General features: G+C 41.1%; 1 protein-coding gene and 1 long non-coding RNA gene across 4 annotated transcripts in view; both read right to left on the reverse strand.

Moving 5' to 3' along the window:
- Window positions 1–232: 232 nt before the first annotated feature.
- Window positions 233–10214, reverse strand: LOC112137694. Its single transcript, XR_002917587.2, has 3 exons — window positions 10111–10214; window positions 5010–5123; window positions 233–903 (listed from the first exon to the last, which is right to left on the reverse strand). It is a non-coding gene; the product is annotated as an uncharacterized LOC112137694 (long non-coding RNA).
- Window positions 10215–10680: 466 nt separating this feature from the next.
- LOC112136441 (PR domain zinc finger protein 1) overlaps window positions 10681–26850 on the reverse strand; it is a 27875-nt gene continuing 11705 nt past the window's right edge. Inside the window, exons 1-7 of one of the 3 annotated variants that reach the window (XM_036214338.1) lie at window positions 19759–20875; window positions 19353–19608; window positions 17523–17642; window positions 15076–15316; window positions 12408–13264; window positions 12205–12333; window positions 10681–11977 (exon numbers count right to left, since the gene is read on the reverse strand). In XM_036214338.1, the coding sequence (XP_036070231.1) occupies window positions 11465–11977; window positions 12205–12333; window positions 12408–13264; window positions 15076–15316; window positions 17523–17642; window positions 19353–19523 (2031 nt within the window). In that variant the 5' untranslated portion in view covers window positions 19524–19608; window positions 19759–20875 and the 3' untranslated portion in view covers window positions 10681–11464. Of the gene's footprint in view, window positions 11978–12204; window positions 12334–12407; window positions 13265–15075; window positions 15317–15429; window positions 15553–17522; window positions 17643–19352; window positions 19609–19758; window positions 20876–26850 lie in introns of those variants that run through there. The other 2 variants (XM_024258149.1, XM_024258157.2) reach the window with 2 other exon arrangements.

Below are 26850 nucleotides of genomic sequence, written 5' to 3' on the forward strand. Positions count from 1 at the left end.
TGTGTCAATCAAAAGATTTAAACATTTAACGTGAGACCACAAAGTTTCATTGAGGCGTTTGATTGGCTAATAATGGTTCTTTTGACATATATAATGAATGACTAATTGTTGTGTATTTCTGGCTTCTTGGAACCAGCAGGTACTTCCTGTTTGGAATATACAGTCAGTGGGTATCCCAGAGTAAATAAACTGGGGGTGTCGGATCTAATGTGCTTTAGATGACAAGACTGACCTTTTTTTTTTTTTTTACTATAAAACCCTTTTTTGCTGTTTTTTATTCTACTTGATAGTCATGTTTTAACTTTATTGCACTCTGTTTATCCAATAGAGATTTTCAAGTGTGTGCATGAATTTGCACACCTTTTTCTTTTCAACTTGCAATAAACAAAAGCTAATATTTAGATTACTGCATGTTTCGACACACTGTACTTTATGCATTGTTGTTTGCTTCCTTTCCTCCTCTGCAGATCTTTGCATCTCAGAGTCAGTTTGACTTGTAGTTTGTTTTAAAAAAAAAATGTCATCCAGAATGTTGTGCTCTTCTCCTCTTCAGTTCAAAAGCTCCAACGCAGAAATTCTTTGAGGACTTTTATTGCTCCCCCAGGTTTTTTTTTTTTTTACTTTCTGCCCCAAGGCTTCACTTCTGCAGAACTCATGAATCGCTTCCAGTGAAGACAAAGTCCTGATCCTCCAATCTTTCCAGTTTGGCCACTTGTCACATAACCGACTTTGAATGCCAATGTCATATCTGTGGTGTTCTTGAAAGTGACTCAAAACTTCCCAACAGCTCTGCATAATTCTCACATGCACCGTTCTGTTGGCATGTCTTCCGGATATCACCGACAGTAGACATCACTCCTGCTTCTGTCCAGTCAGTTCCAGTTAGAATAAAAGAAGTTCCCTCTGTAAAACAAAAGATCCGGTTTCCTGCAGAAGTTGGATCCAGCAACTGAAGCCAAACCATCAAAGGCATTTCTCTGACTGTTTGAGAGTGGATCAAGTGACCCGCATCAGCAAAATTCCAGAGCGTTAAAAAGTCAAAAACAAGGCCTACGAGTAATGTAAACCATGTAAATACAAGTTAATAGATAATCTAGCATATAAAATGACACCAACTGGATTGGATCTGGCGCTTTTTATGATCTCAACTGACAAGATTTTTTAAAAATTCTTTGAACCAAAAAAAAAGCCCAAATAAAAATCTTTGTCACATACATCTTTTAAAATGCAAACTGAGCCTGGAGGATAAAAGTAGAAGAAACAGACTAGGTCAACTGTGACAATTTGCACATGAGCATGACCAAAGTTCTCCTGTAAGTTCCACTAGTTTTTAAAAAAAAAAAAAAATATCTCCTGGATTTTCTTAGATGAGTCAAACATGTATAAAATAAATCATGAAGTTATTTGTCTGCTTAGTTTCTGTGTGGATAAACATTGAGGCGAGAGGGCTCCTAGCAATTAGACTGGGACTCATGGAAGACAAAACAAATCTGTTGTAAAAAAAGGGGGCATTAGTGCCAACATGATCATTGTAACCCAAAGTTTAAAGGAAACTGCAAAATACAGGAACTATCAAAACAATGTGTTTTTTTTTCTTTGTATAATTATTTTTTTGTTATTTTTACTAATTGTTTCTGCTTAATTTGCCTCAACCCATTAGTTGAGATGTTACCAAAAACAGGAAATATAATCCATTTAAAGTACAATTTTACATTGTGCGTAGTTATTTATTTAAAAAAATGTTAACACCATTTAAAGGTAAGGCTTTCTTTATCGCATTAAAGTGAAAGTGTATCTTGTACTGTAGAAAATCAGAGAAAATGGAAATGAATGGATCTAGTTCTGTGCCCTGAGGCGCACCACATGCAATGTGAGCTGTTGAAGAATTGAAAATGACAAAAGCAGTGAAAACATTTCAATTTCACATTAACAGCAGTGGCTACATTTTGTGTAAAAGTATTATAAACAATACAAGGCCTTGGAGCTCACTGAGCTATTCAAAGACCCACAGCACAGGAAATTCAATACAACGTTTTAATCAATTTTTAGTTCAAAAATTTTACATTAAAATGTAATATTAAAAAGTAAAAATATAAAAGCAAATTCTGCATAATGCATAAATAAAAGAGAATGAAACATCATGTTAAATACAATAAATAACAAATTAAACACAAAGATTTTTGAAAAGGCAAGCATGAATTCTGGCAACCAAATCTTATCAGTGAAAGTTCTGACATAAAGAAAATCTGGACAACATAGAATATCTTCTAGAATCTATTCTCAGGATCCCGGAACAATACATATTTTTAAAAATGGGTGAAAGCATGTTGAAGTAGTACCTAGGGCCTTGATGGATCGTTTGCCTGAAGTTAATCATTATTTACAAAAAAGTTAGTTTGAATGCAAACTAGCCATCTTTTACAACTAACATCTGAGTTATATAGCACACTTGTGTAGGTAGGTAACTTATACAATTTTATAGTTAACTTGTTTAGCTAACTTTCATTGGATTGCTAACTTGTAGGCCAAATGCTAACTTTAGCTCTAATTTATTAGCTAACAATTATAACTACATTGTACAGCATAGTTATGTTGCACACTTGTATAGCTAACTTGTATAGCTAACTTGTACGGCTAACTTGTGTAACTAACTTGTATAACTAACTTGTAGAGGTAAGTTAGCTGGTAGGCTGCTTTTATAGCTAACTTAAGTATGTACCATACTTGTATAGCTAACTTACAGGCCTTTTGCTAACTTGTAAAACTAACTTATATAACTGTCTTGTATAACTAATGTGTAGAGCTAAGGTATGTGGCACACTTCAGTACAACAGTAGAACATCTTGCAATTGTATAACTAACGTGTATAGCTAACTTGTAGAATAAACATAAAGCTAAGCTAAGTAAAATACTTGTATAAGTAACTTAGATAGCTAATTTTCATTGCATATTTACACAGCTAACTTGCATAACAAACTCATTTAGCTAGCATTAAAAGCACGCTTGCATATCTAATTCATATAACTTACATACAGTAATCCCCTCGCCTTATTTGCAGGGGTTAGGGACCGAGGACGTCCACAAACACGCCGAATCCGCGAGTACACCCAGCCCGAACGCCCATTACTGATCCATACTCATCAAAAACACTTCTGATCATGCTTTGTAAAAAAATTTTTTTAAAGAACATTGGAGTATTGCCTCACATAAAGAGTTTGTTTTTTAAATTAAAAACAAAAGACTGTAGCCGGACAGTGTACTTTATGACGCAGATGGGGGGTGTCAGTAGCGCTTCTTTCCTACATCAAATAATACACACCTGATCCAGATGATGATTATTTTCAGCAATGATCTTTTTCAGCATCAGAATTTTTTTCGTCCACTTCTAAGTTAGCTGATTCCGTTTCTCCATGCAGGGAGTTGTCAGAGTTTTTGAGACAAACCAGAAGACTGTGACCGCGAATACATGAAACCGTGACTTAAGAAACGCTGTATGCAGGGGAACCCTATGTAGCTAACTTGCATAACTAACTTATATCTAACTTACTTGTAAGTTTTACATCACACTCGTATAGCTAACTTATAATGCTCACTTGTAATGCTATCTTGCGTTGCTAGCTTGTTCAGCTAAGCATAGATAACTTGAATAGCTAAGCGTAGATAACTTGAATAGCTAAGTAAAGATAACTGCACAACAGCAGCTGAGTTTAATAGAGTTTGTGCAGTTTGTTGTCAGAAGTAAACAGACTCTTGCACAGGGAGCAGGTTGAACAGGTTTGCTGAATGCTGGCTTGCGGGAGCTTGTTTGTTGCAACAAGCAACCGTAATCATGCTAATTGATTTCCTAAGAGTGTTGTTTCCACATTATTAGCTTAACCTTTACTTCATTGCACGCCACTGACACCAGCCTTCGCACACTTCCTGCTGGATCAGGTTGCTGGTTTTTCTGATGTTGCACAAGCTGCTGGATGCCATTGCACCTGCAAAGACTTTCCTCTGACTAGTTAGTTCATTGTCTTCGCTGGTGCTTGAAGTCATATTTGATATGGACTGTTAGTTTTTACCACAGAGAGGTGGGCAGTTTTGTCAATTGACTCATTGTGTTAGGTCAGTTTTTCCACTTCCACACTGTTGGAGCCTTTATCAACATTGTATATTGTAATGCTACAATATGATTTGTACAGGAAATTCACCTCCATTTGGCCGAGATACAAATTTTCTCTTACTCACATGTCTATCGGTGTGTTCATACAATGCGTGTAAATTTACTTCAGGCTATTTGTGTGTGATTGGAGTTACTGCCAACTATTTTTTAATGGGCTACCTAATGGAAGTGATGAATGATGTTGATGAAGTAGCTTGGGTTTATTCATTTTGGAGAGCTCCACAATGGGATCGGTAGGCATATTGCCATGTTGGAGTTCATGGGGTCATTCAGAAATACTAACAGTATGGTCAGGTTCACCATTTACAGCAAGATGACAGCAACTTCTGTTTGTCTCTGAGGCCCAGTTTGATGACTAACTATCCTCGTTTGGTCCGTAGAATAAAGGCATTTAAATAAAAAATAAAAGAAGGAGAGCTTTTTTGTCTTGTCCCAATACGGATAAGTAAAAAACATCATGAATTTCAGAAGCACAAACTGCAACAATTAGCCTCTCATTGTTGGTTTTGGACATCACCCACTGATAACTACCAAAGAAAAGTTCCTGTTCAGTTTAGATTTTTGGAATCTGGAAAATGTGTACCACACAGAGCAAAGCGCACTGCGTCGGCTGTGCAAATCTCACCACAAGACCTATTGTATCTTCACACTGACTTCAAGACCCACTCTAATGAAAATTGCCTTTTTTGTGTTTTTAACATGTTTTTGTTCCATTTTTTTCATAGATTAGAACCTATATAAAATATTTTACAGTAAAACTGCGTTTCTGAGTATTTCTTGATTCAAATCATGTTGGATCAGAAAACCGGATGCTTGAAAATGCTCAGACTTATGATGCACTTACTGAAATGGGTGTGTCAAAGTCTCCTCTCCCCCTGCGTACAGACAATCCCAGTGGGAATGTGACCCGATTTGAACTGGGAGTCCATTTTTGCCTAATATGTCATCATCAAAGCCTCTAAAAAGAAACGAACGGATCATTGCACACTAACAAACACATTTTATGTCTGTTTTTAGCAACTTTTGTAAGCCTCTTAACAACTTATTTTCTTAAAAGTGACACATTTTTTCTGGTGTTTGGAGACTTGACTTTGATTTGCTATTGAAGTGAAGGGACACTTACACTATTGCCTATTAAGCCTGCAAGTGGTTACTTGCTAATCTGGCTTATCTTTGAACCAGTCTCAAAGGGGAAGTGGAAGTGCTGCTGAGGAGAGTAAAATGTCATTGTTTTTATTCTGAAATGTCCCTTTACAAACCAATGGGAGCCATGGCTGCAGGCCTGCTGACTCACTTTAGTGCTGATTGGAAACTGTAACCATTCATGTGTTCGTGGAGATGTCACTTCAGCATTCTGCATCACTTCTCCATTCGATCATATTTCTGCCAAGAACTTTTATTTTGAAAGTCTACACGGCGTCACACCTCTTCTCGCACATTTACGTCGCACGTCTTTCCACTGTGGAAACAATGACAGAAACCACACAAACCACACAGGTTCCTGCACATCTGAACCATGAATTCATTTTTGCACAATAAATAAGATGTGAAATAATGAAATAATGAAATAACAGAATAATTTATTACTGATATTGTCAGGTGAACTGACATATTCTCGTGTTCGACTGCAGGTGTCTTTGGTAAAGCAGAATCTGGTCATTTGCCACAGACGAGGGTTTCCCATCACCTTCAGGCATGAACGTGCAATGTTTTGTTCTGGTCAGCCGCGTGTGGGTGTTTTTTTGGTGGGGGTGTCCCCTACAAAGAGGAGGAAATACTATAGAGGAGCAGGAAGAATGTGGTTGCTCAAGAAAACCTGAGAGACTCCGACATAGTTACAGTAAAGAGCGAAGCCGGCTCTCAGAAACTTTGATGGTTGCTGCTTTGACTGAAAGTGGGTCTCGTTGCGACCGCGATTGAGTAAGAATCTCACTCTGAGGGTTTCTTTTTCGTTCGGGTTCATGATCGTTCCTTCAAGGGAAATAAAAAAGGGAGCAAATGCGCTTCTGACGTACTTTTAGAAGTCTGAACAGTCTGACGGGAGGGTGGAAGCATCGGCGGTGGAAGCATGATGGTCTGGGCCAGGAGAGCGTGTTGTCGCTGATGAAATTCACTTTAAAAGGAGGTCAGGAGATCTGTGTGAGACCTGAATTTGTTGTGGAGAACCGCAGCACTCAAAGTAAGACGAAAAAAACAAAATGCAACTACGACTTTTCCCTGCAACACTGGAGCCAAACTGAAAATGCTGCAACCTGCGGTTCTACTACAGGCTGACTTTACCAAAAACCAATGAAGTGAACCAGAAATGACAAATGCAGGAGGGTTGTAATGAGTCACCTTCAAGAGCCTCATTAAGTTTCTGTTCTCAACGCGAAAGGCCGAGACGGACAGCAGCACACCAAGACACAAGAACATCTGGAATCTACTGAGAGGAAATCTGAAATGTGTTACTGGATTTCTTGAATTATGGTGTTTTTCAAGAATCACGATGACAGGACGAGCTCACATATATCATAGTTTAACGTGTGTGCTTGTGTGTTACTGAAAAGCACGAGACTGAAAGTAACAAGAAAATCTACAGTAGTTTCATCACTTCGGCATTTCTCCATCATAAATCCACCGACTAACGTTTCCGGTGATCATATCTTCAGAGAAAATCTGAGTATTCTCAGTTCTAGGATTTTTGTGGGGATGTGGATGAATTCAGTGACAGCAGCACACCAGTGGAGGTTCTGGAGGTTCTGAGTGGATGGAGAGGATGACTGCTGCTGGTGGTGGTTCCTAACCTGATGGTTCTGTATAACTGCTGTGATCCATTTATCAGTCTTTCCATCCATCCAGGCAGGGTACACACTAGATGGATCACCAATCCACACATTCACATCCTCACCTTCTAATTTACCAATTAACCTTTTTTTCGTCTGGACTGTGTGAGGAAACCGGAGTCCCTGTAGAAAAACACATGCATTAGAGAGTATGCAACCTCCAGACAGAAAAGTCCGAGCTGGGATTTGAACCAGTTCTCTCTTTGAACAGAAGCTAACCACTACTCCACTCTACCGCCCTCTTTATAGTCCTCTTCTTAACTTGGTGGTTCTGTATCTGCAAGGAGAGTTCAGTGAGATACCAATACAGTAAACTGCAGTGTCTTCTTCCAGGTCATCCAGGAGCCATGCTGATCGATCAGCCACATCCTGTTGTTTTAATAGTTCCTTCTGTTGACAGAGGAAGCAGACGTTCACCAGAGATTTCGCTGTGTCATCGTATATTATTGTGGAAGAAAGTGACGGCTTTGTCTGGAGTTCCCTCGCGGGACGTGCTGGTTTTGTTTCCTGTGCTTTCCAGGACACAGCGGGACGCAGCGTGTTACCAGCAAGGAAGAGCCCATCAACAGGAAGCTGTGGTCGCATCACTGACAGACACCATGACTGTGTCCTTTTGCTGCGTGGCACATGAGTGCCTCAAAAGGAGAGTCAAAGGCAGAAGTTCTCGTAAAGAAGCAGAAAAGATTCTGAAGAGGAAAAGTTGCAGCAGAAACATTTCTAGAAGAACGAAGAACCTGAAGTATTTGAGCTTCAAAGGAGTTTCAACTCTGACGCAGAGTCAGAACAATGGAAACAACATCAGAGGAATTAGGAAGTCAATTAGTGGCTTTGTGTTGGCGAACGCAGCTTAACCTCGATCAGCTGATGGACGATTGAGGTTCTGGGAGGAGAGAAACAGGAGACCCACTTTTGATTTAAGCCCACGCCAAGTTAGCCACCAAATCAAAACTTTAGGGGTTTTATCCTCCAGCTGATGCTTTTTTTATTCATATTTTATAGACTTTTAGGATTTTTAAACCTGCTAGTGTCACTTCCATGTTGATGTACTAACTGGAAGATGGAACGTTTTTGATTGAACTGCTTTAAAAAACAATAAAAAAAATCAAACTTAGAAGAACAAATACATAGCCTAGTCTATAAACACACGCACGTGCATAAAAACGTGTTCTTCATTTAACAGAAAACAATTAAAAACTATTCAAACCTTTTTAAATAAGTTCTAGTTGTCTAGTTTGTGTAGAGGCTTTAAATCAAACAATGTAATGTTCCTTAACTCTTAACACCTAATTAACGGATGCTTTTGGATGTAGCATAACTCCTCGACCATTCGACTTCTCCTTCGCTGTCTGCTTATGTCTTTTAGAATTGTTTTTAAAATTGGGATCCCACTATCTTGCAGAACTTTTACATTTTTATCGTCCATGTCGAGCCCGAAAAATCTGAAGATCAATTGCTTTAAACAGTTCCCAGGACCCCAGCAGATCTGAGCCAGCTCGTTAGCTTGTTTTGTTTAATTGCTTTAATTGTTATTGTATTTTTTATTGTATTTTATCTGACTTTGTGTTCGGCACTTTAGTCGTGTTAAGGTACCTCCCCGATTTGGTTGATGAGGAAGTAAGATATAAACATTTTTGCTCCCGCTTTTATAAGTGCTGTACAAATAATAAATTGATTAATTAATTGATTGAACATCCCACCAATCAACGTGAATCAGTTGACATGGCAACGGTTGAACAGTTACATAGTTGAAAGAATGTAAACACAGGAGCGAAAGTTCTAGTTTTAAAGTATTAATGAAAAATTACATAAATTGAAAAACTATGGAGCTAAGAATAGATCCCTGTGGTACACCATAACTTATAACAGGCTAATATACAGTAAAAACTATGAGCTAGCTAATAGTTTACCGGTCTGTTTAGATTCAGATATTTTTGTGAAATTTTGTGAAAATTCTAGAAAGTTGAACCAAATATGTGTGAGAATGCTGACTTCTGCAGAAGGTCCTGATGTTTCTGACCAGTTTGATTGAATGGATTCAAGAAAAAAAAACTATCCCATGAGCTAAAACTCCATCAAGAGGAGCTTAAATCTGACAAATTTCAAATAAAAAATGCCACAACAAAGACAGAATTCATTGTTTCTTTTGTTTTCTAACTTTTTTAGTTTTCTTATGGAGGAATGTCAGCAGCTAGACTTTGAAAGTTCCCTTTAGAAGCTGAGATCACAATTGACCTGCTCTTATCTTCTCAAGCAAACCTTTGATGTCACCATGTTTTTTCACACTGGGACAGTCCTGTAGAGTCCCACGATTGGGGCAATACTAGGAACTGTAGCTCCATGATATGGTTTGGTTTCCACTCTCGGTTTAGAACCAACAGCAGAAATGGACTGCAATGCCTAGAAAAAATTAACTTTGGTCCAAAAAGCACTTTGGCACAAACAAGAAAACCCAACACATTCTCATTCTCAACTCGTCACATATTGACTCATGGTTAAGGATCCCTCCGCATCAAAAGTTTCCGTTTTGAGTGTACGCAATTTGGCGTTTTTTTGACGTACTGGTTGTTCCAATTAAATCAAGGCTCCCCAACCTCCAGGCCGCAAATTAACCCTAACCCTAACCTTACCCCGGTACCAGGTGCGGATTGGTACCAATTCTGGACCAGGCTAGAGTTAGGTTATCGGGTTAGGGTACCAGCCGTGTTCAAAGGTTCGGTCCACATCCGGTACCCCGTCTGACAAAACGACGGACCCTTGAATTAATGGGTACAGCCAACACGTCAAAAAACAACGAGTTGGGGACACCCAAAATGTCAAAAAGTGACCTTGAAGGGTCCTTAACCGTACATCAATATATCACAACTTGGGAATGAGAATGTGTAGGAAAACCAGCACCTTCTCGTCCTTTGACTATCAAGTACCTGCAACTTATAAACTGGACAATGAAGGGAATTGTTAAGACATTTTCCTACTTTTGTAATGGAAGTTTCTCCAAATTTGGGCTATTTTTCTCATATCTACTCATGATACACACAGTTTACATCAATTGCTCCGTTTGTTCCATGGAATGTCTATTTGCGTTCACATTGAAGTGTGATGTCATTCATAGAAAGGACTTACTTCGTCAACTTAGTTGCCATTTTTTTCACGACACAGATGCCGCCATGTTGGAACCAGAAATTTTCAGTAGCCAGGAATTAGTCCAAATCGGTTTGAGTCAACGTTTCTATGGCAACCACTCTTACCAATCAGGTGAGCTTGTTGGAGGTGGGAGAATCTGTCAAGCGTTTTGAATGTTCTACTTGAGATCGCGTCATTTTTTGAGGCATCTGATTGATCAGTTTATATCTTGAAAAACTAGTGAACTACAGAAAAAAATAAGGAAAAAAATTAAGATTATCAAGAACATGTTAAATAAATAATGGTTGACTGAGTAATCCCTGTTTATTTCTCTACAGAAGTCTATGATTTTTTGGCTTATTGGACAACCTTATATATAACAGGAAGTGTGTGTGTGTAGGGTGGGGGTCACTTAGTCCAGTCTCATATTCAGTCAATGGTCCAAACCAATGTCTGGATGGGCTGTCACACTTCTCAAACCAAGACGACCATCAGAAGGAAGTGAACTCTGGCTAAAAAATGTCAAAATAAAGTCAGTGAGCTAGCTTTGATAAATCACAGACAACAACACTTGTAGAAACCATATCTTTAATGTGCTACATCATGGAAATATAAAAGTATCATCAAAATAGTCTCTCACATATAAATTCTTGACATGTCACAACCTGTTAGCAAAAATAAACTACATCAACAAACATTCTGTACAAAAATTAGCTAAAAAAAAAAGCTACAAATGGAAATCTGTGGTAAAAGGAAGACTTGATGCTACTTGACAACTTCATGTAAAACCTAGAAGGTTGTGCTTTTTTTGTAGTTTTTTTTGAGGTACTGATGTCCAGCTGCGATTTGGATGAGCGACAGACATTTGAGTTAAAGCTTTTCAGAAAGTTCAAGAAGAGCGTGAGTGCTTTTGCTGTTTTTCACAGTGAACCTGAGTCTTTTTTTGGTCATGTCAGGTGAGGAAAACGATCCTTTTTCCTTCCCTGTAAAGTGGAACTCAACGACGACACATTCGGGGTTTTGGTTGTTCGTTTTGGCAAAAGATGACACCAGATTTTTCTGTTTTTTGTTGCTTTTCTTTTCCCGACAGAAATCCAGGCGCACAGATACAGATTCTTCCTGAGTCTAATTCCAGTTTTTTTTTTCCACTGGAAAAGGTATAAAAAAAATCAAAACTAACAGAAAACTATGATTCAACAAAATAAATATAATCCCTTTGAAAAGGTAATAAGTTAAAGCACAAGAAGACAAACAATTCTCTACCTGAGTGAACAGATTTTAAATACTTCACAGCGGGTCAGTTCTGGGGCGGTGCCTTCGCCCAGTCTTTGGAACGCTTTTCCTTTGGTGCTCTTCACTGGCCCTCCGTCTTCACTCGCTTGTGAAGGTGGACGACGCTGGCCCGCTCCTGATAGAGCGGTGGCGGGCTGACGGCGGCCGTCAGGGCTCTCAGCAGCAAGCCGGCGTCCTTCTGGTCCTCCTTCCCCTCGCCCTCCAGGGTGCGCGCCAGCCAGCGCTCCACGGCGTCCCCCAGCTGAGACGGCGAGGCGGTTTCGGGCAGCGCGGCGGCCTCCTGGCTGGCGTCGAAGCGCTCCACCACCTCGCCGGTGCGTGCGTTGGTGCCGGGGCCAGCCGGGCAGCAGCTGGTCTGGTGGATGCAAAGGGAGAAGCGGTGGAAGAAGGCCTGGGTGCAGAGCTGGCAGCGGTAGGGCCGGTCGCGGCTGCTGTGGAGGCGGCGGTGCAGCTTGAGGTGGATGTACTGCGTGAACTTGGTGTTGCACAGCTTGCACTGGTAAGGCTTCTCTCCAGAGTGCAGCCGCAGGTGCGTCTTCAGGTTGCTGGTGCTGCTAAAGCGTTTGTGGCACACCTGAAAAAAAAAAAAAAAAACATGTTTAAAAACAGGATGTCTTTTTTTCACTTCAACCTCAAAACAAGAAACAAAATCTGGTTGAGTTGTTTCATACGCCCAATGATCAAACATTGAAATCACATGACAGGAGGGTAGCAGTTTGGAGAATCAGCATCGGCACACGGCCAACATGAGTCATGTTTGTGTTTCTGCCAAAAAGATTTACGAGAAGAGCGGCGGCGTACCTGGCATTCGTGCGGCTTTTCCCCCGTGTGGACGAGGTGGTGTTTCTGTAGGTGTGCGAGCTGGGTGAAGCTCTTTTTGCACAGGTCGCACTGGAACGGCCGCTCGCCGCTATGCACGCGCAGGTGGACCTTCAGGGAAAAAAGAAAGCCTGTTAGGTGAGCTTTTGGCACAGAAGGAGGAGCTCCGGAGGAGGAGGGGCTACCTTGAGGTTGGAGAGCTGTCCGAAGGTCTTGGAGCAGATGTTGCACTCATACTTGATCTTCCCGTTCTGCTTCTTTAGCGGGTAGGGTAGGGATTTGTGGCCCGGGCCGTTTCGTGGCGCCGTGCCGCTCTTGGCCACGCTGAGGTTCATGGCCTCGTCGCAACCAGAGGGCGACGGCTCGGGGGTCAGCAGATGGCTGCCGGGTTTGGCGGGAGGGGACATCTCGGGTGTGGCTGGGGAGCCCCTTGGCGGCGAGACGTTGGGCGTCTGTTCTTTCAGGCCCCCATGCGTGGACTGAGCGTAGGGAATGGACATGGGGAGCAGGGTCGGGGGGACCATAGGGGGGTACGGCAGTCTGTCGGCGCTCAGGTAGCCGCCGTACTGGAGGGCCCCTCTTGAGGGAAGCATCCCGGGGAAGGGAGGAGAACATGAGGGCAGGAGGAGGCGGGGATAGTGGTACGGGGACAGGAACTGGTAGGAGGGCTGGAGGGGTCTGGACTGGTGGTAAAGGGGGTAAGAGGAGACGAGGCCCTCCCTGTGGCCGTAGAGCCCGTGGAGGTGCAGGGGGAGGGTCCCGGGGGCGCTTTGCAGCTGTTCTGGCAGATACGTCTGACCCAAGCCCCGGTGTGCCAGCTGGGGCGAGGGGGGGACCCCCCAGGTCTCTGCGTCCTTCATTTCCACCTTTTTGCTGAAGTCCATGATTTGGTCGTCGGGGGTGTCTGGAGGAGTGTCTCTGTCCAGCATCTCCACGTCTATCTTCTCCTCGTCTGCCCTCTGCACCTTCTCTGTCGTCCACACCAGGGGTAGGTCCCCCTTGGCACACTCCTCCTCTTCCTCCTCTTCCTCAGAGGACGGTTCTGCGGGGGACAGAGGACAGTAACTCATGAGACCATCCGCCCACAAGAGGCACGCCTTCTTCTGGTAAACGGTAGTAGTTTCAGTTCTGACTTCGATCACAGGTTTCTGTGTGTTTTTGAGCCCATTTGCGCGTGGGAGTCGGTATGTCACGGCGCGCTCACGCATTACTGTAGCTTTACTCTGACTGGTGTGTGTGCGTGTGTGTGTGTGTGTGCTCCCGTCTGCTGACAGGAGGCAGAAAACAAACGCACACCTCTCCATTCTCTGTTTTTGAGAGAGCAACTCTGAAGGACTGCTGGTCCTGCCACTCCGTGGATTTTTACCTCCTAAGCACACACAGGAACTTCTAAAAACTCTACATTTTCATACTTTTCCCCTAAAATACAGTCTTAGCTGTATTCTTTGGTCAATTTTTCTTCATTTCTATTAATGAGAGAACAAAGGAGCCAAAACTGTTATCTGCACTGCAAAAACTGAATCTTAAGAAAGTAAGAAGACTCTTGTTTCAATGAAAATTTGTTTTGCAAGAAAGCAAATTAAGAACGTTTTTTATTTAATCTTAGTTTGAAAAAAAAACCTCTTAATGATGAGATTTTTTTTTTCTTATAACAAAAATTCTTGTGTTTTCCGCACTATAAGATGCACTTATTTTTTCCCCAAAAGAACAAGAGTTTACTGATGTTGAAGTGATTTTGAGAGGAACATGGTGCTCCGTCAAAATGTTTGGTTAGGTGGTATTGTGACTATGGTAATGTGTAGCGGTGTCTAACAGTTTTTTTTTTTTTTTTACGTGTTGCAAACAAGGTTGAGAATTATAGGTATTGTTAATATGCTAACGTGGCTAACACTTGTAACGTGACTAATGTATGGTGGGGTTGGAGTGTTATTTTAAGTGCCACTAAGGTTAGTGTGGTCATAGTTATGCTTGTTTTAGCTGTGTCCATTTGTTTCAAACAATGTTGGGAGTTACAGGTATCATTAATATGCAACACTGGCTAACGCTTCTAATGTGGCTAACGTTTAGCGTCTAACAAACTAGTGCAAGAGTTACTGTGAATGCAGTTGAAAAAGTCTGACTGACTAACTTATCTCTGACTCTTAAATGTTGGAGTCAGACCATTTATTGACGATGCGCCCTCTAGTGCGGAAAATACAATTTTTAAAGAAAATCTGCCAATGCAGTAATAATTTTCGAATTATTTCCGTTTTTGAAGACGGAGAAACTGAATCTGTGGAGACTGACCTGGATCTCACACTGATGAGATTGCCAAACCTGATAGAGAAAGATGGATGACTGGCAACCAATGTGCTGTGTCCGTTTCAATCAAACCGTCCTGGGCAACAAGAGCGCAACTTTCCTGAACGAGAACTGAAATGACGTGAGTCACGCAGGCCCTTTGACCGGCTGTTATTCCCCTGACTTTACGTTAAACCCAGCGACCTTTGGCCCCCGATCCAGTCACGCTGGCTGTAGAGCACGTTTTCCCACCCTCACCGGTGCGATCGGCATCCAATCAACCTGCACTGTTTGAGGAGGGGTGTGTGGGGGGTAGTTTTCCCTGATAGCACCTATCATCCCAGACTGGAAGGCGCATGTTCAGGCATGAACGCAGATCTCAATCTGTGAGTCACAGCCGCTAAAAATAACTGCCGATCAGCTGTTCTTCAAGGGAAACAAAGCGGCTGAAACAACGTGATTCACGTCTGATCTACAGTCCAGAACTTTCTGGATTTTCAGCTAACAAATATCAATCCGGGGAGGATACTTCCTTGACGGATGTTCTCCCTTTAAAGGATTCCCGGGACTCACTGTGGGTCAGTTGGTCCTGAGGGCTGCACAGCCGCTGACTGAACTCCCGGCTGTACCACACCAGCAGCTCCTGTTTGGGCTCCACCGGCCGGATGGTGTAGAAGTAGACGTCCCGGCCGTTCTGGCACGCCACCGTGTTCTGCTCCGTCGGGGAGCGTGCCGGGTTCACGTAGCGCATCCAATTGCTCTTGTGGACGTCGTAGCCATCGATGAAGTGCTGCAGCTGGCCGCCGTTATAGATCTGCAGAAGAAGAGGAAGATTTTTTTGTAAATGGTTATTTGGTGCCTTGAAGTTGTAGTCAAATCCTGAAATTCCCGGTAAATCCAAAATGAAGCCCGGAATAGTGGCATCACCTGTGCCATGTACGGAGAGCTGTCCTGTATCATGCTCTGCTATCTGTGCCGGGCTCTTCGCCGTTCTGCTCTGCCCTCACGCCTCCTCCTTTGTTTTTGATTCTCTCATTTGAGGCGGGGCTTGCTGACTCACTGCCAGGGCGCACGCAGGACTGCACGATTGCTTCCAAAGAGAAAGCGGAGGAGGCCTGCGGGCTGCCTGGGGGAGCCGGCAAAAGTGAAAGTGGATGTTCAGGACCTGCTGCGGCTCGCCTTCCCGCTGACAGGAGTGGCTGACTTTCACTGCGACGATCGAAGCAGGTTTACAGGAAACGGAAGGGAGAGAGCGGGCAACAGAAACTCCTGCAGGGACTTGACTCAGCAGGAGGGAGAATTTCCTGAGTAACACCAACTGAGCAAGAAGGAAACGCTCCAAGTCCTGCCTTATGATCTTCCTGAGCGTGTGCGTGGCATTGTCGCCCCAGTGCCAGGAAATGTGCGATGACCCGCTGTGGCGTTTGCCACTTCCTCTGAAATGTACAGCAAAAGCCCTGAGCAGCACGAGCTGACGGCGAGGAAGTTTTTCACCAGGATCCTCGCCGTCTGAAGACCGTGGGAATCTTTCAGGCTGCTTCCACACCAGGACGGCCCCGTAGGGTCAGTCCCAGATGAGCAGAAAAAGCTAAAAAAAAAATCTCCCCCGCCTCGTCACCCTTCACCTCTTTTGGTTTACTTTCTCAGTTCTGACCCAGCTGCTCATTGGAAGCGGGTATCGCCCCGAAACGAGGCACGATAGTGAAGGAACACCGAAAAATAGTCCCGAAAGTCACTTCACAGTTTTTACCCAGCAGACTTCTTTTTTAAATCTTCAGATTTTTCTCTTCAAATACCAAATAACCCATAAAAAAAAAAAAAAAAGTAAAAAATAACTGCTGTACTACATAGATTTAAAGCATTTTTTGGTAAAACTACACTGCATATTTAACTTCATGCCCCTCGTGTGATGAATTATGGGGAAAAAAAATTTTTATTTTATTTAATTTAAAGCTCTAAAGTTCTTTGATTTTGTTTTAATACTTTTTGTAATGCATTAAGATTAAAAAAAAAAAAAAACTAAATGACATTTTTCCCAAAAGTTTTTTCATAAGAAGCGACCATTACTCTGATCTTAAGTGTATAGAAAAAAAAGAGAAAAACTTACGTAAAAGAATGTGAATATCTGTCAAACTGTTAAAATGTTGCAGATGTAGCTCTCATTTTAGGAAACTTTTAAAATGTAGTTTTTGGTAATTGTGTTTGTTTTGGTTTGAGCATTTGTTGCAGAAAATCTGAGCGAAAACTGCTTTTTCTTTTTGCACGTTTGTTAGAAAATATGGAGGAATTTTGTTAACATTTATTTAAAATATCTTTTTTTTAGGCAAACGGATGTATTTAGTAAGAGTGTAGAGAAAAAATGACTTGACGATATATTGCAACATTTGGTTATACATGTGTCGATTTAAAATACTGACAAGACGATATTTAATTCATTATTTATGAGCGTCCTTTAGCATCTTACTTTTGTTTTCCATCTAAAACCCCGACAGCTACTAGTTGGCAGCACACTAAACCTCTTTGAGCAGCTCTACATCAAAACAAGATTTTGCGAGAACCAGCCTGTGTTAAATGTTCAGTCAGCCTCGCGGTTTTTTTTGTTATGAGACATGTATTATGTAATTTTTACGCGGGATGGGTATCAAACCAAAGCGCTGTGCCATTTTGCTGCTACTATTGAGATATATCGTGATACATATCGCATCATGAGACATGTAATTTGATATGTATTGTATCGCTAGACTCCTGCCAATACACACTTCTAGTATTTAGGGTAGGCTGTCTTTTTCAACCCTACCCCCTTCTTTTATTTCCTTATTTTGTTTGTTTTTCTTCTCTTTGATCTGTGGAGTCTGTTTGCATTCACACTGAACTGAACCGTACTCGGGTGCAGTCCACTTCAAGTGAACTTTGACCCTTTATTCTTTGTTTCAATTATTTTAATCTGCACCCAAGTTCAGGGGATTTTTTTCACACCTGCCAAAGCGTAACGGACTGTCACCAAACAAGTGGAACCTCACCCTCCAGAAGTATTTCCTGTTGGCCTCTTTGGGGACGTTGTCTTTGGTGTAGATGTCTCCTTGCAGGGGTCCGAAGCGGGTGCCCTGAGGGATGTACTCTTTGCTGAACACCCCTATCACCTGGAACAGAAAAAAACACAAGAATTAAAAAGCTTTTACTTTTCTTAACCCACTGACCCATTTACAGGAAGTAAACCTCGGGAGTGACCCACTTGGACACTAACAAGCTAAACCGGTGACCTGTAGCTGAAACTCTAGGATTAGAAGGTGCAGCCTCGATCTGTGGCGCCGCTTCACAGGCTAAACTGCGTTGTTACTAAATGAGCTGAGTCACATTAGCTTCCCAGCTTTCATGTGCATGGAAAGCACAGAGAAAAACCGGCTGCTCGGGTCAATCAATCACTAGTTTTCCTTCAGGTGATTTCTGCAACTTGAAGAAAGCGAATTCAATGAGATATATATAGCCTTAGCACGTAAAAATACTCTGTTGGCAAAAAGTAATGCTTTTTAAGTGTACTACAAGTATACTAAAAGTGAAGCAGGGTTCTTGAAATTTACTTCATATGGGCTATCTATGTGCTGCAAACTTAAAATGTTCCAATTTAGTCTGAAAAAGTTTTAAATTCTTACTTCTCATGCACATGGATGATAGTATACTCAAGTATACTTCAAATAATCTTCAATTATACTACTTTTTGCTAACGGGTATCCAACACAGGTTCAGGAAACAGGGTTTTTCACAATAAAATAAGGTAAAACTGAACTTCAAAATGAGGAAACATATGTTCCTGATCCTAAAATCCGTATGTCATTGTTCCTAGTGGTGGTGTGGAACATGTAGGCATACAACTTCAGCGTCCAATGACGAAGTTGGGGTGTCTGTATGGACATGTCCATGAACATGCACTACAAACTATGATGTTTTTCTGTCTATGAGTCTGAACCTCCAACATGCAACTAAAAACATGCATACTAGAGATCGTTCCATAAAAAGACCATAAATTTGAATCCTGATGAGTGTGCGTGGATGCACGCTCGTGTGTGCGCATATGTGTGTGTCTCCATGTTGCGATAAACTGGCCTGACAGGGACATTGTGCTTTGCTGGTGTTGCGTGACTAACAAGTTACTGTGGACCGTCGCTGCCGCGGCTCAACCGCTCGCTTTGGGCGGGTGTTGCACGCATTTGTAATTAGACCCACGCTCACCCGTGTGTAGCCCCCAGGGCCCGGCCGGCCGCCCACCCCCAACGAAAGTTCATCATCTGGTTTTAACCCCAATCGCCACCCGCCTCCTCAGCTGCCCCCTTCGTTTGGGCTGACGCTCCATCTGCCACGTGGCTTTCACCCCTCACGGTTGCTCCGGCACGCTCCGGGAGCGGCGTGGTGGGGGCACCCAGCAGAGGGAGCGCCGTTGTGCAACACTGCCTGAAAACTCCCCACTGGTGCCAAGCAAACGCTCTCAAACTTGGGTGGGTGTGCAAAGGCAACTGAGGGTGTTTTTATCAGTAGACTTTCAGATGAGGAACGGCGGGCAGGAGAGGAGCTGCAGAAGAGGAACGCTGGCAGAAAGTTTCAAGTCGGAGGACAGAAAGAGGAAGCAGAGGGCGACCGCAAGCTAAGTGTTAGGCGCTACGAAAGCAGAGTGTGACACCTCTTCTACTGCCTAAGATGAGAAAAGTCACTATATATGGAGCAGCTGTGCGGGGAACAAGACAACAAATACTTCCCATCATCCCACAAACAAGACACCTTTTGGCTCAACTACTAGTCTCGAGGTTCATGTTGAGATCCGAAGAGCACCTGAAGCGGTGATTTCTGAGATGCCTTACCTCGTTGTCTGTGTTGTAGCTGAAGGTGAGGTTTCGGGGGATGGAGGTCATGGCTTTGGGCAGGCTAAAACTTGGGTCCGACACTTGGTCTGGGACAATGTAGGTGCAGTTGAGAGCAAAGTCCATCTCCCTCCAGCTGCCCATGTCTCCCGGTGTGCTCTCCAGCTTCATGGTTGGGACTAGATGTGTTCCAGACTAAGGGTGATGGACGCTTTGGTTTAGGCGCGCTTTGGTTCTCTGGCTTAAGCTTTGAGATCTGGTAAAGAGCAGCAGGACATGAAGGGTTCAGCGGGTTTGTTTGAAGAAAGATGTTAGAATCCAGAAAACAAAGGGGTCAATCAAGAGTCATGAAGTTGGGTCATGAAGAACATCTCCGTCATTCAAAGTCATTCCCCAGTCAACTTACTGCCAATCATTCATTGAGTTTCTTGAGCGTCATGTCTTTGGTTTGTCATCTCCAACCCGTCCGCTCCTCGCTCCTCTAAGCTGTTTAGGTATCCGCTCTGCTCCTCTGCCAGCCTCACCACAAACTCCTGAGCCACGACCGTGCCAGGCTTTTTCAGCGCGGATCAACGGCCAATCAGGAGCTGCTGCGGCCACGTGACCAAGCCCTCTGACACATCACCACAGGCTTTGGACAACAACACGGTGACGTCGTACACTTGACCGGCGTGCGCTTACACATGCGCGAGCACAAAGAAGACGTCTTAATGAATGAATAAAGGAGCAGCAGATGGTCGGCCTGTTGCCTTGAAAAACACACTCATAGACTTTTGCTTGGTTTTTTTCCCCTAATGAGCAATCTGCTGCCACTGTATCATCTTGACCTACATCTCACTGTAGAGTGCGCTCCAGCCGGGACACCCCTGTGCACAAACAAAACAGAAAGCTGATGTGGAGCTGGCAGCTCACGAGGAAACCCCACTTTCTGAGGACACCCATCCAGCTGTTTCCTTTCAGTGACAAGAATTCTCAACAGCTGAAGGTTCCGGATCTGGAAACCTTAAATAACTTTAGCCGCTCGGATTAAACAGGAAAACGTGGCATTTTTTATTTAATAAGTACGACACTTGAAGCTATCAAGAATATTGCAGTCTAAGCATAGTGAGACCATGTACCTGTACCGTACTAAATGAATACTTCTTAAGACTAAATTGGGACAACATATAAAGCATGTAAAAAATAAACTTCTAATATATTGCCTCAATTTTAGTATAGACTAAATGTACTTGTAGTACACTTAATTACCTGTAGTACACTTAAATATACTACTTTTTTGGTAAGGGTGAGGCAAGTCCCCGAAACTACGCTGTGTTCATACAGAGCCCCAACAAGAGGGCTGTCCCACAAAACTAAATGAAGAAAAAACAAATAAAAAAAGAAAGCCCACAGATAGATCAAGTCAGTCACACAGAAAATGAAAGTTGTATCCTTTAAAAAAATTAAAAGATAAAAATCAGATTACATTTTATTTGTAGAGCACTTTTCTGACAAAAGTAGCTGAAAGAGTCTTAAAATTAAAAGCCATTTAAATTAAAAAATAAAAAAGAAAGATAAAGATGCAAAATAGATATAGAGATCTAAAGAAAATAAACAAACTTTGTGTTGAAAACAGCTGAACGTTTTTCTGGAAAGTTTACAAAAAGATTTTTCACACAAAAAAAAGTTGAATAATACCTGAATAATATTTGATAATAAATAATAAAATTAGAAATACTAACTACACCTGAAAATGTGTAGCAAACTTAGGAATCTAAATGATGCAATAAGAAGCTAAAAAAGCTGACTGAACTGTAGAACTAGCTGAAAAGTCTTTAAATGATTAAAAATAAGAAATAAAAAAATAGAAAAAACTAAAAAAGTCTTGAAAGCATCAAATGAAATAGATTAAAAAATATGTAAAGACTGCTAATACTTGTCCAAATATCTGTAGGATATATGTACGATGTAACCTTTAAAAAAGTGCTAAATTACGCATTAAACTGGGTAAAAAATCGTTTTAAAAAGTAATAAATCATCGGGAAAAATTTCAAGAAAAACTATTTATTTATACCATAAGTCAAATTCTGAAGCAATGCTAACATTAGCTGTGTTTCTATTGACTGTAAAATTGTGCAAATTGGATTTATGATCATAAAACTGCCTGATGGAAACCCAACAATTAAAAATATCGAAATCATATTTTTCAAAACCTTTTCAAATTATGAGTCACGTGACCAACAACCGGATACCACGCTCAGCGCCACAAACTCACCAAAAGTTTAGCGTGTCCATGACCTGAAAAAGACTAGATGATGATGAGCGCCGTGGCAGAAATTTGAATGCGTCCGCTGTAAACATCTGTCACCATGTTTTCAATTATTTATTATGTGAGTTGGTTTGTGTTTGTTTGCATGAATGTGATTTAAATGAAAGTGTAATTAAAAAATAGTGTTTTTTCAACATTTCTAGAATTTCGATAACGTTTTGCACATATGTGTAATGGAAACGCAGCAGTAAATTTGGCTAAAGGTAAATGCTAGAGTAGACATATACTGGTTCAAATTTTATGCTAAATGCTAGATAAGCTTAAAGAAAATGCAAACAGCAGGCTAAGCCATAGCCTAAAACATTGAAGTGATGATAAAAATGTTAATGTGCTGTAAACATTGTTATTTCAATAGTTAAAGAGAAGCTGAACAATACTGATGTAATTCCATTTCAATTCAATGTGTAGAAAGTGTAAGACTTACAAGAAGAACCAACCTAATTAGCCTGTTGCTGAATTGCCCGTATATTTTACTGAGTTTTCCGTGTTGTTCTGTGGCCAAGTTTGTTAAATTTCATTTTAAATCTTAAAAATTATAGACAAATTACATATAAATATATATAAACATATTAAATATAATCCTTAAATGTATTCTATTTCAGATTTACTAATTAAAACTCAAAAATATAGCTATAGAGGTTTTAAAAATGGTGTAATTGAGAAAAATTTATTATCAGTTGCGTATTTTTCTTGATAGTTATTGATCAATTAATACTCAGTAGTTAACAGAAAAGAAATTGGCAAAATCGTTTCTTTTGTTATGTTTTATTTTAACTTCTCTGTGGGAAACCCTGTCGGACAGCCACACTTTTCTAAAACTCGTCTGCTAAAAAGTTGAATTGGTTGCCATATGTCACAACTGCTTTTGCAAGAGTGGAGATTTACTGCTCAGTGTGGTGTGGGGGGGCTGAGGTCGAAGGAAGATTAGACTCTTTCACTGGCCCGCTGGGCTAATTTCTCTAATTTGCAGACAGTCTGGGCTGTGGCTCAGGGCTCAGAGGCTAAAGGCCCAGCGCTCCAGGACAGCAGGTTAGACGACTCATCTCACTCCTCGACACACATCCAGGACACCCAAGGTTTCAGACATGTACTTTTTCCAGGCAGGGAATCCGGCGGGGCTGAGGAAACTGGGACTTTAAACCAGGAGGGAGGGCAGCAGACGCGACGCAAAGGATCAGGGGAGGTCAGCTTTCCTGGATCTGTCTGAAACAGAGAGCGAGAGCCGAAATGATGTGACCCCAGACACCTGTGTAACCGCTCTGCACCAACACCTGTCAGTGACCATGCAGAAAAAGCAGCTCAACAAAAGCTATTGAAACTATTTGGCACCATCTTCTACACGAAAAAAGTCAGCAAATCACTGCTTCAAATCAGAAGAAGTTGGAACAATTGTTCGTAAAATGTCTTTTCTCACTTTATTTTACATAACAAAAATTAAAAGAATAACATGAATTCACATCAATCTAATTAGTGGACATTTATTTTTAATAAATTTATGTTTTTTTAATATTCCGAAATTAGTCTATGTGTTTTTTATTGGTTTGATTCCACAAGTTTTGGGCCAATAAAATTGATAGCATGCTTAAAACATTACATTTAGATTTTATAATAATAAATATATAATAAATATATATTGAAATAAAGCATTTCAAGCCACTTTTCTCACTCCTATATCTTTTTTCCCCACTTTTTTTTCCCACAATCCTTCCGCTTTTAAGCTAACTGAAACATTAGCATTTTTAGAAATATTTGGCTTCTTCAGATTTATTTTTTTCTCTGTTATCTTGACATCTTTGTCAAGGATTCAACTTAATAGTTTTGCATAACCCATTTTGTCAGTTAGCATGTGTTGAAATGATGTTAGCGTTGTCCAGAACTACATTTTGGCTGCCGTTCACGTTTAGCCGCTTTAGAATTGTTAGCTTTGAAAAAATATATATTTTTAACTGTCTTACTTATGAATTATGTATATTGCACATGTATTATAAAAACACTGAAATTTCATACGTGGAAAATGTGAAAAATTTACATAGTGGCTGTGTGACATGGCCTTGTCGTGGACACATTTTGGCATTCTGAATTGTTCCCCTACCCCTATGACTTCTCCCTACCCCTACATTTAGCCCTCCAAACAGAAAGATACGAGAAAGTAGTCTTCAGATTTGATCGTTACTTCCAGTTGATGACGTCATCAATAGTCACCGGTCAGCTACGTTAGCGTGTAGCATCCAGCGCTCAGAAAATACATAACATCAGTTTTATAACTTTAAAAAGGTCATGCTAAAACAAAAAGACGTTACTTACATTTAAACTTCTGTGCTTCAGAGCACACCCACATGAAGAAAAGGGCTTCTCCACAGCTTGACGCAGAACAGCCAAGAAGACGACACAAATACTATAAATACTATTTCGGACATCCCTACCCCTCCAAACGTCCCTACAATTGTAGGGGTAGGGAGAAGCTGTTAGGGGAGAATTCGTATTTGGCCCTATACTTGTGTTTAACCATTTTTTTTCTCTCCAGATTTATAGATAGGTCTAATTCCTCTTTGAACATGTTCAACATTTACTTTCAACAGGTTTGACGTTATTGGTGATTCTAAATCTTATTTACGACTGTATATTTTCTTAAAATAGTTGAATGAGGTGGTAGTCTACCTATTTTTTTTGCTCAACTGTAAAATCTTACTCTTTGAATTCTTTCATGGATCCAAAATTTGGTCTAAAAGTCTCTTCCTGATTGTTAAATTGTGAACTTTGACCATAACTGAGTCAAGTTTCCATCCTCTGCTTCTTTAATTGCCTCCGATCCTCATTCTGACTCATTTGGTTGAGCATTCCTGGAAAGTTTTCTAGTGTTCCAGGTATTCACGTGTGGATGAATGTCACTGTGGTTTTCTAGAGTCCCAAAGCCGCAGAAATGTGTTGACCTAAACATGATAAAAAACTTTGGTCCTCTTCTGTTCTTGAACTTCTTTAGATGGCAGTTTGATGAGGTTCTTTTTAAGAGCTTTTCCAGGAAAGGAAACCGAGCCCCAAACAAGGAGGTTAATCAGAGTTTCTTTATGACACACTAAATCCTCGTGTGTGCTTCTAAGGATTTGTCTTCAATCTCTATTTTATTTAAACTTTTCTTTATTTGTTGTTTATTACATTTTATTTCAGGCATTTTAGCAATTCACATAAAAAACATTACACACAGAAATTAGCAATATTCATGAAATAGCATAAAGCACTTCAACATGCCTGAAAAGGAGTGAAGTACAAAGCTCGAAAAAAGTAGACACACTTATCTCATCCTGCCCCTCGTTTCCAAGAGCCCTTTCAAAACTGTTATTCATTTATAGAAACTGTAAGTTGCTACCAAGGTTTGATGACTTCATCGTTTTGACCTGATGACCAAATTTACGAGGAAACACCTGACAACGGGATGAGTCACCTGAGCACACAGGAGTGTTTGGGTTTCTTTATTGATGGCAGGAAGGGGGGTGGACTTGCATTTCCTTTAAGAGTGAAACCGGAAACAGCCCATCTCACTCAAACATGAGTCACTCAAACAAACTGGGGCGCGTCTCCACTCACCACTCAATAAACCGGACCTTTGCCCCCCTCTGTTGTATTTGTCCACCTCTTGGTAAACAGTAAACAGCTGATTTGGGACAAGAAAGAGGATTATTTGTCTTTTAATTCGTTATCAAGCTCATAAACACTTGATTGATGACATAAAGCAGAAAAATAGCACTTTTTTGGGGTGAATAGATTGCAGGGGGGCAGTTGTTTACTGAATCTGGGATCTGGGAAGCTTATGCTCCCCTTAGATCCATTTAAGCAGGAGGATTACAACCAGCCCCCTCGATTTCAGCATAAATATGAAAAGCGATTGTTTTCTTGAAACACCCTTGTTTTTGTAGGTTTTTAGATAAAACATCTGTGACTCAGGGAGGTGTCATTGTCAAACAGCTGAAGAAGTGTTTGATGTTGGATGTGGAGGTGGATCACGTTACTGTTTCAACACTTTTAAGCTCCAACTGCTTTGAATTTTTTTTTTGTTTCACTTGTGTTTACTTTCCTTATGATACTAAAGGAAAGTATAAAAGTACTCTGAGTACATATTTCCAGATAAATTAAAGATAATTTGCATGTTGGCGCTCTGCCCACTTCCAAGGAATTATGTCAACAGGCTGTCAGCTATTAGAATCTGAGGAGCGTGCCCAGAAAAACCGCACACGGAAGGAGATGCCAAAAGGGAGCTTACATTAGAAATGTTTGAAGTGCGGTAACACTGTAGTTCTGGATGATTGATCCCTGCCCAAACCTGTTTGTCTTATTTTATTTGTTGTGTTTCTTTTACATAACCACAGCTCAACAGCCCTCTTGGTTTAGAGAAGGGTTATCAATTCACGGAAGGCAGAGTCTGGGCCAGATGGGGTTCCATTTGTGCCAAAAATATGTTTTTGCGTCTACTGTCTATATCTTTATTCCATTGTCTATGTCTACTGAACAAGTTTATTGAACATTTGTTCATGTCTATGTATTACTAAGCAATATCTTCCGCATGTCCTGTAAAACAACAGGGGCTAGCGACACTGGCAACTGTTGCTAAGGACTTTTTTGGACAACTACATCCAACAGAAATAGTAAATGCAAACTTTTAAGCAAGCTGAGACATCACAAAGCAAATACAAAGCTATAAAGCATGGACATGGAGAATATATTGCTTAGTAGACATTGAACTCATATTAAGGCTGGGGCCGCAAAATGTCACTTGCAAATGGCTCGCAAGCCGCCAGTTTGAGACTTCTGGCTTAAAGTGTAGGAACCTCAGCCAATAACTGTATCTAAAAGAAAATTGAGCCTTCTCTTTCATATAGGACATAGTTTCTGCAGAGCTGCAGTAGTTCATTAGACATTTACAGTAAGTTGTGAATTTCTAATACTCAGAAATGCAATTTTGAGCTGATTTTTTTTTATATATGTCCTCCATCACAAGAACATATAAAAAAAGCACCAAAAACATCATTTTTATCAGAGTGGGCCTTCATGCACTGGACTGTCTTGCACTTTTGCAGATGATGTAGTGGTTTTTGCATCAAGAACAAACTGAAACTAGATTTGCAATTCCTTGAAGAAATTGCGTCTGATTGCTGAAAGCAATAGCGCTTTGAAGCATTTTACAGCCGCAAGTGTGAA

This window comes from Oryzias melastigma, linkage group LG11, assembly GCF_002922805.2.
Source record: "Oryzias melastigma strain HK-1 linkage group LG11, ASM292280v2, whole genome shotgun sequence".
In the NCBI taxonomy this organism is placed as follows: Eukaryota; Metazoa; Chordata; class Actinopteri; order Beloniformes; family Adrianichthyidae; genus Oryzias; species Oryzias melastigma.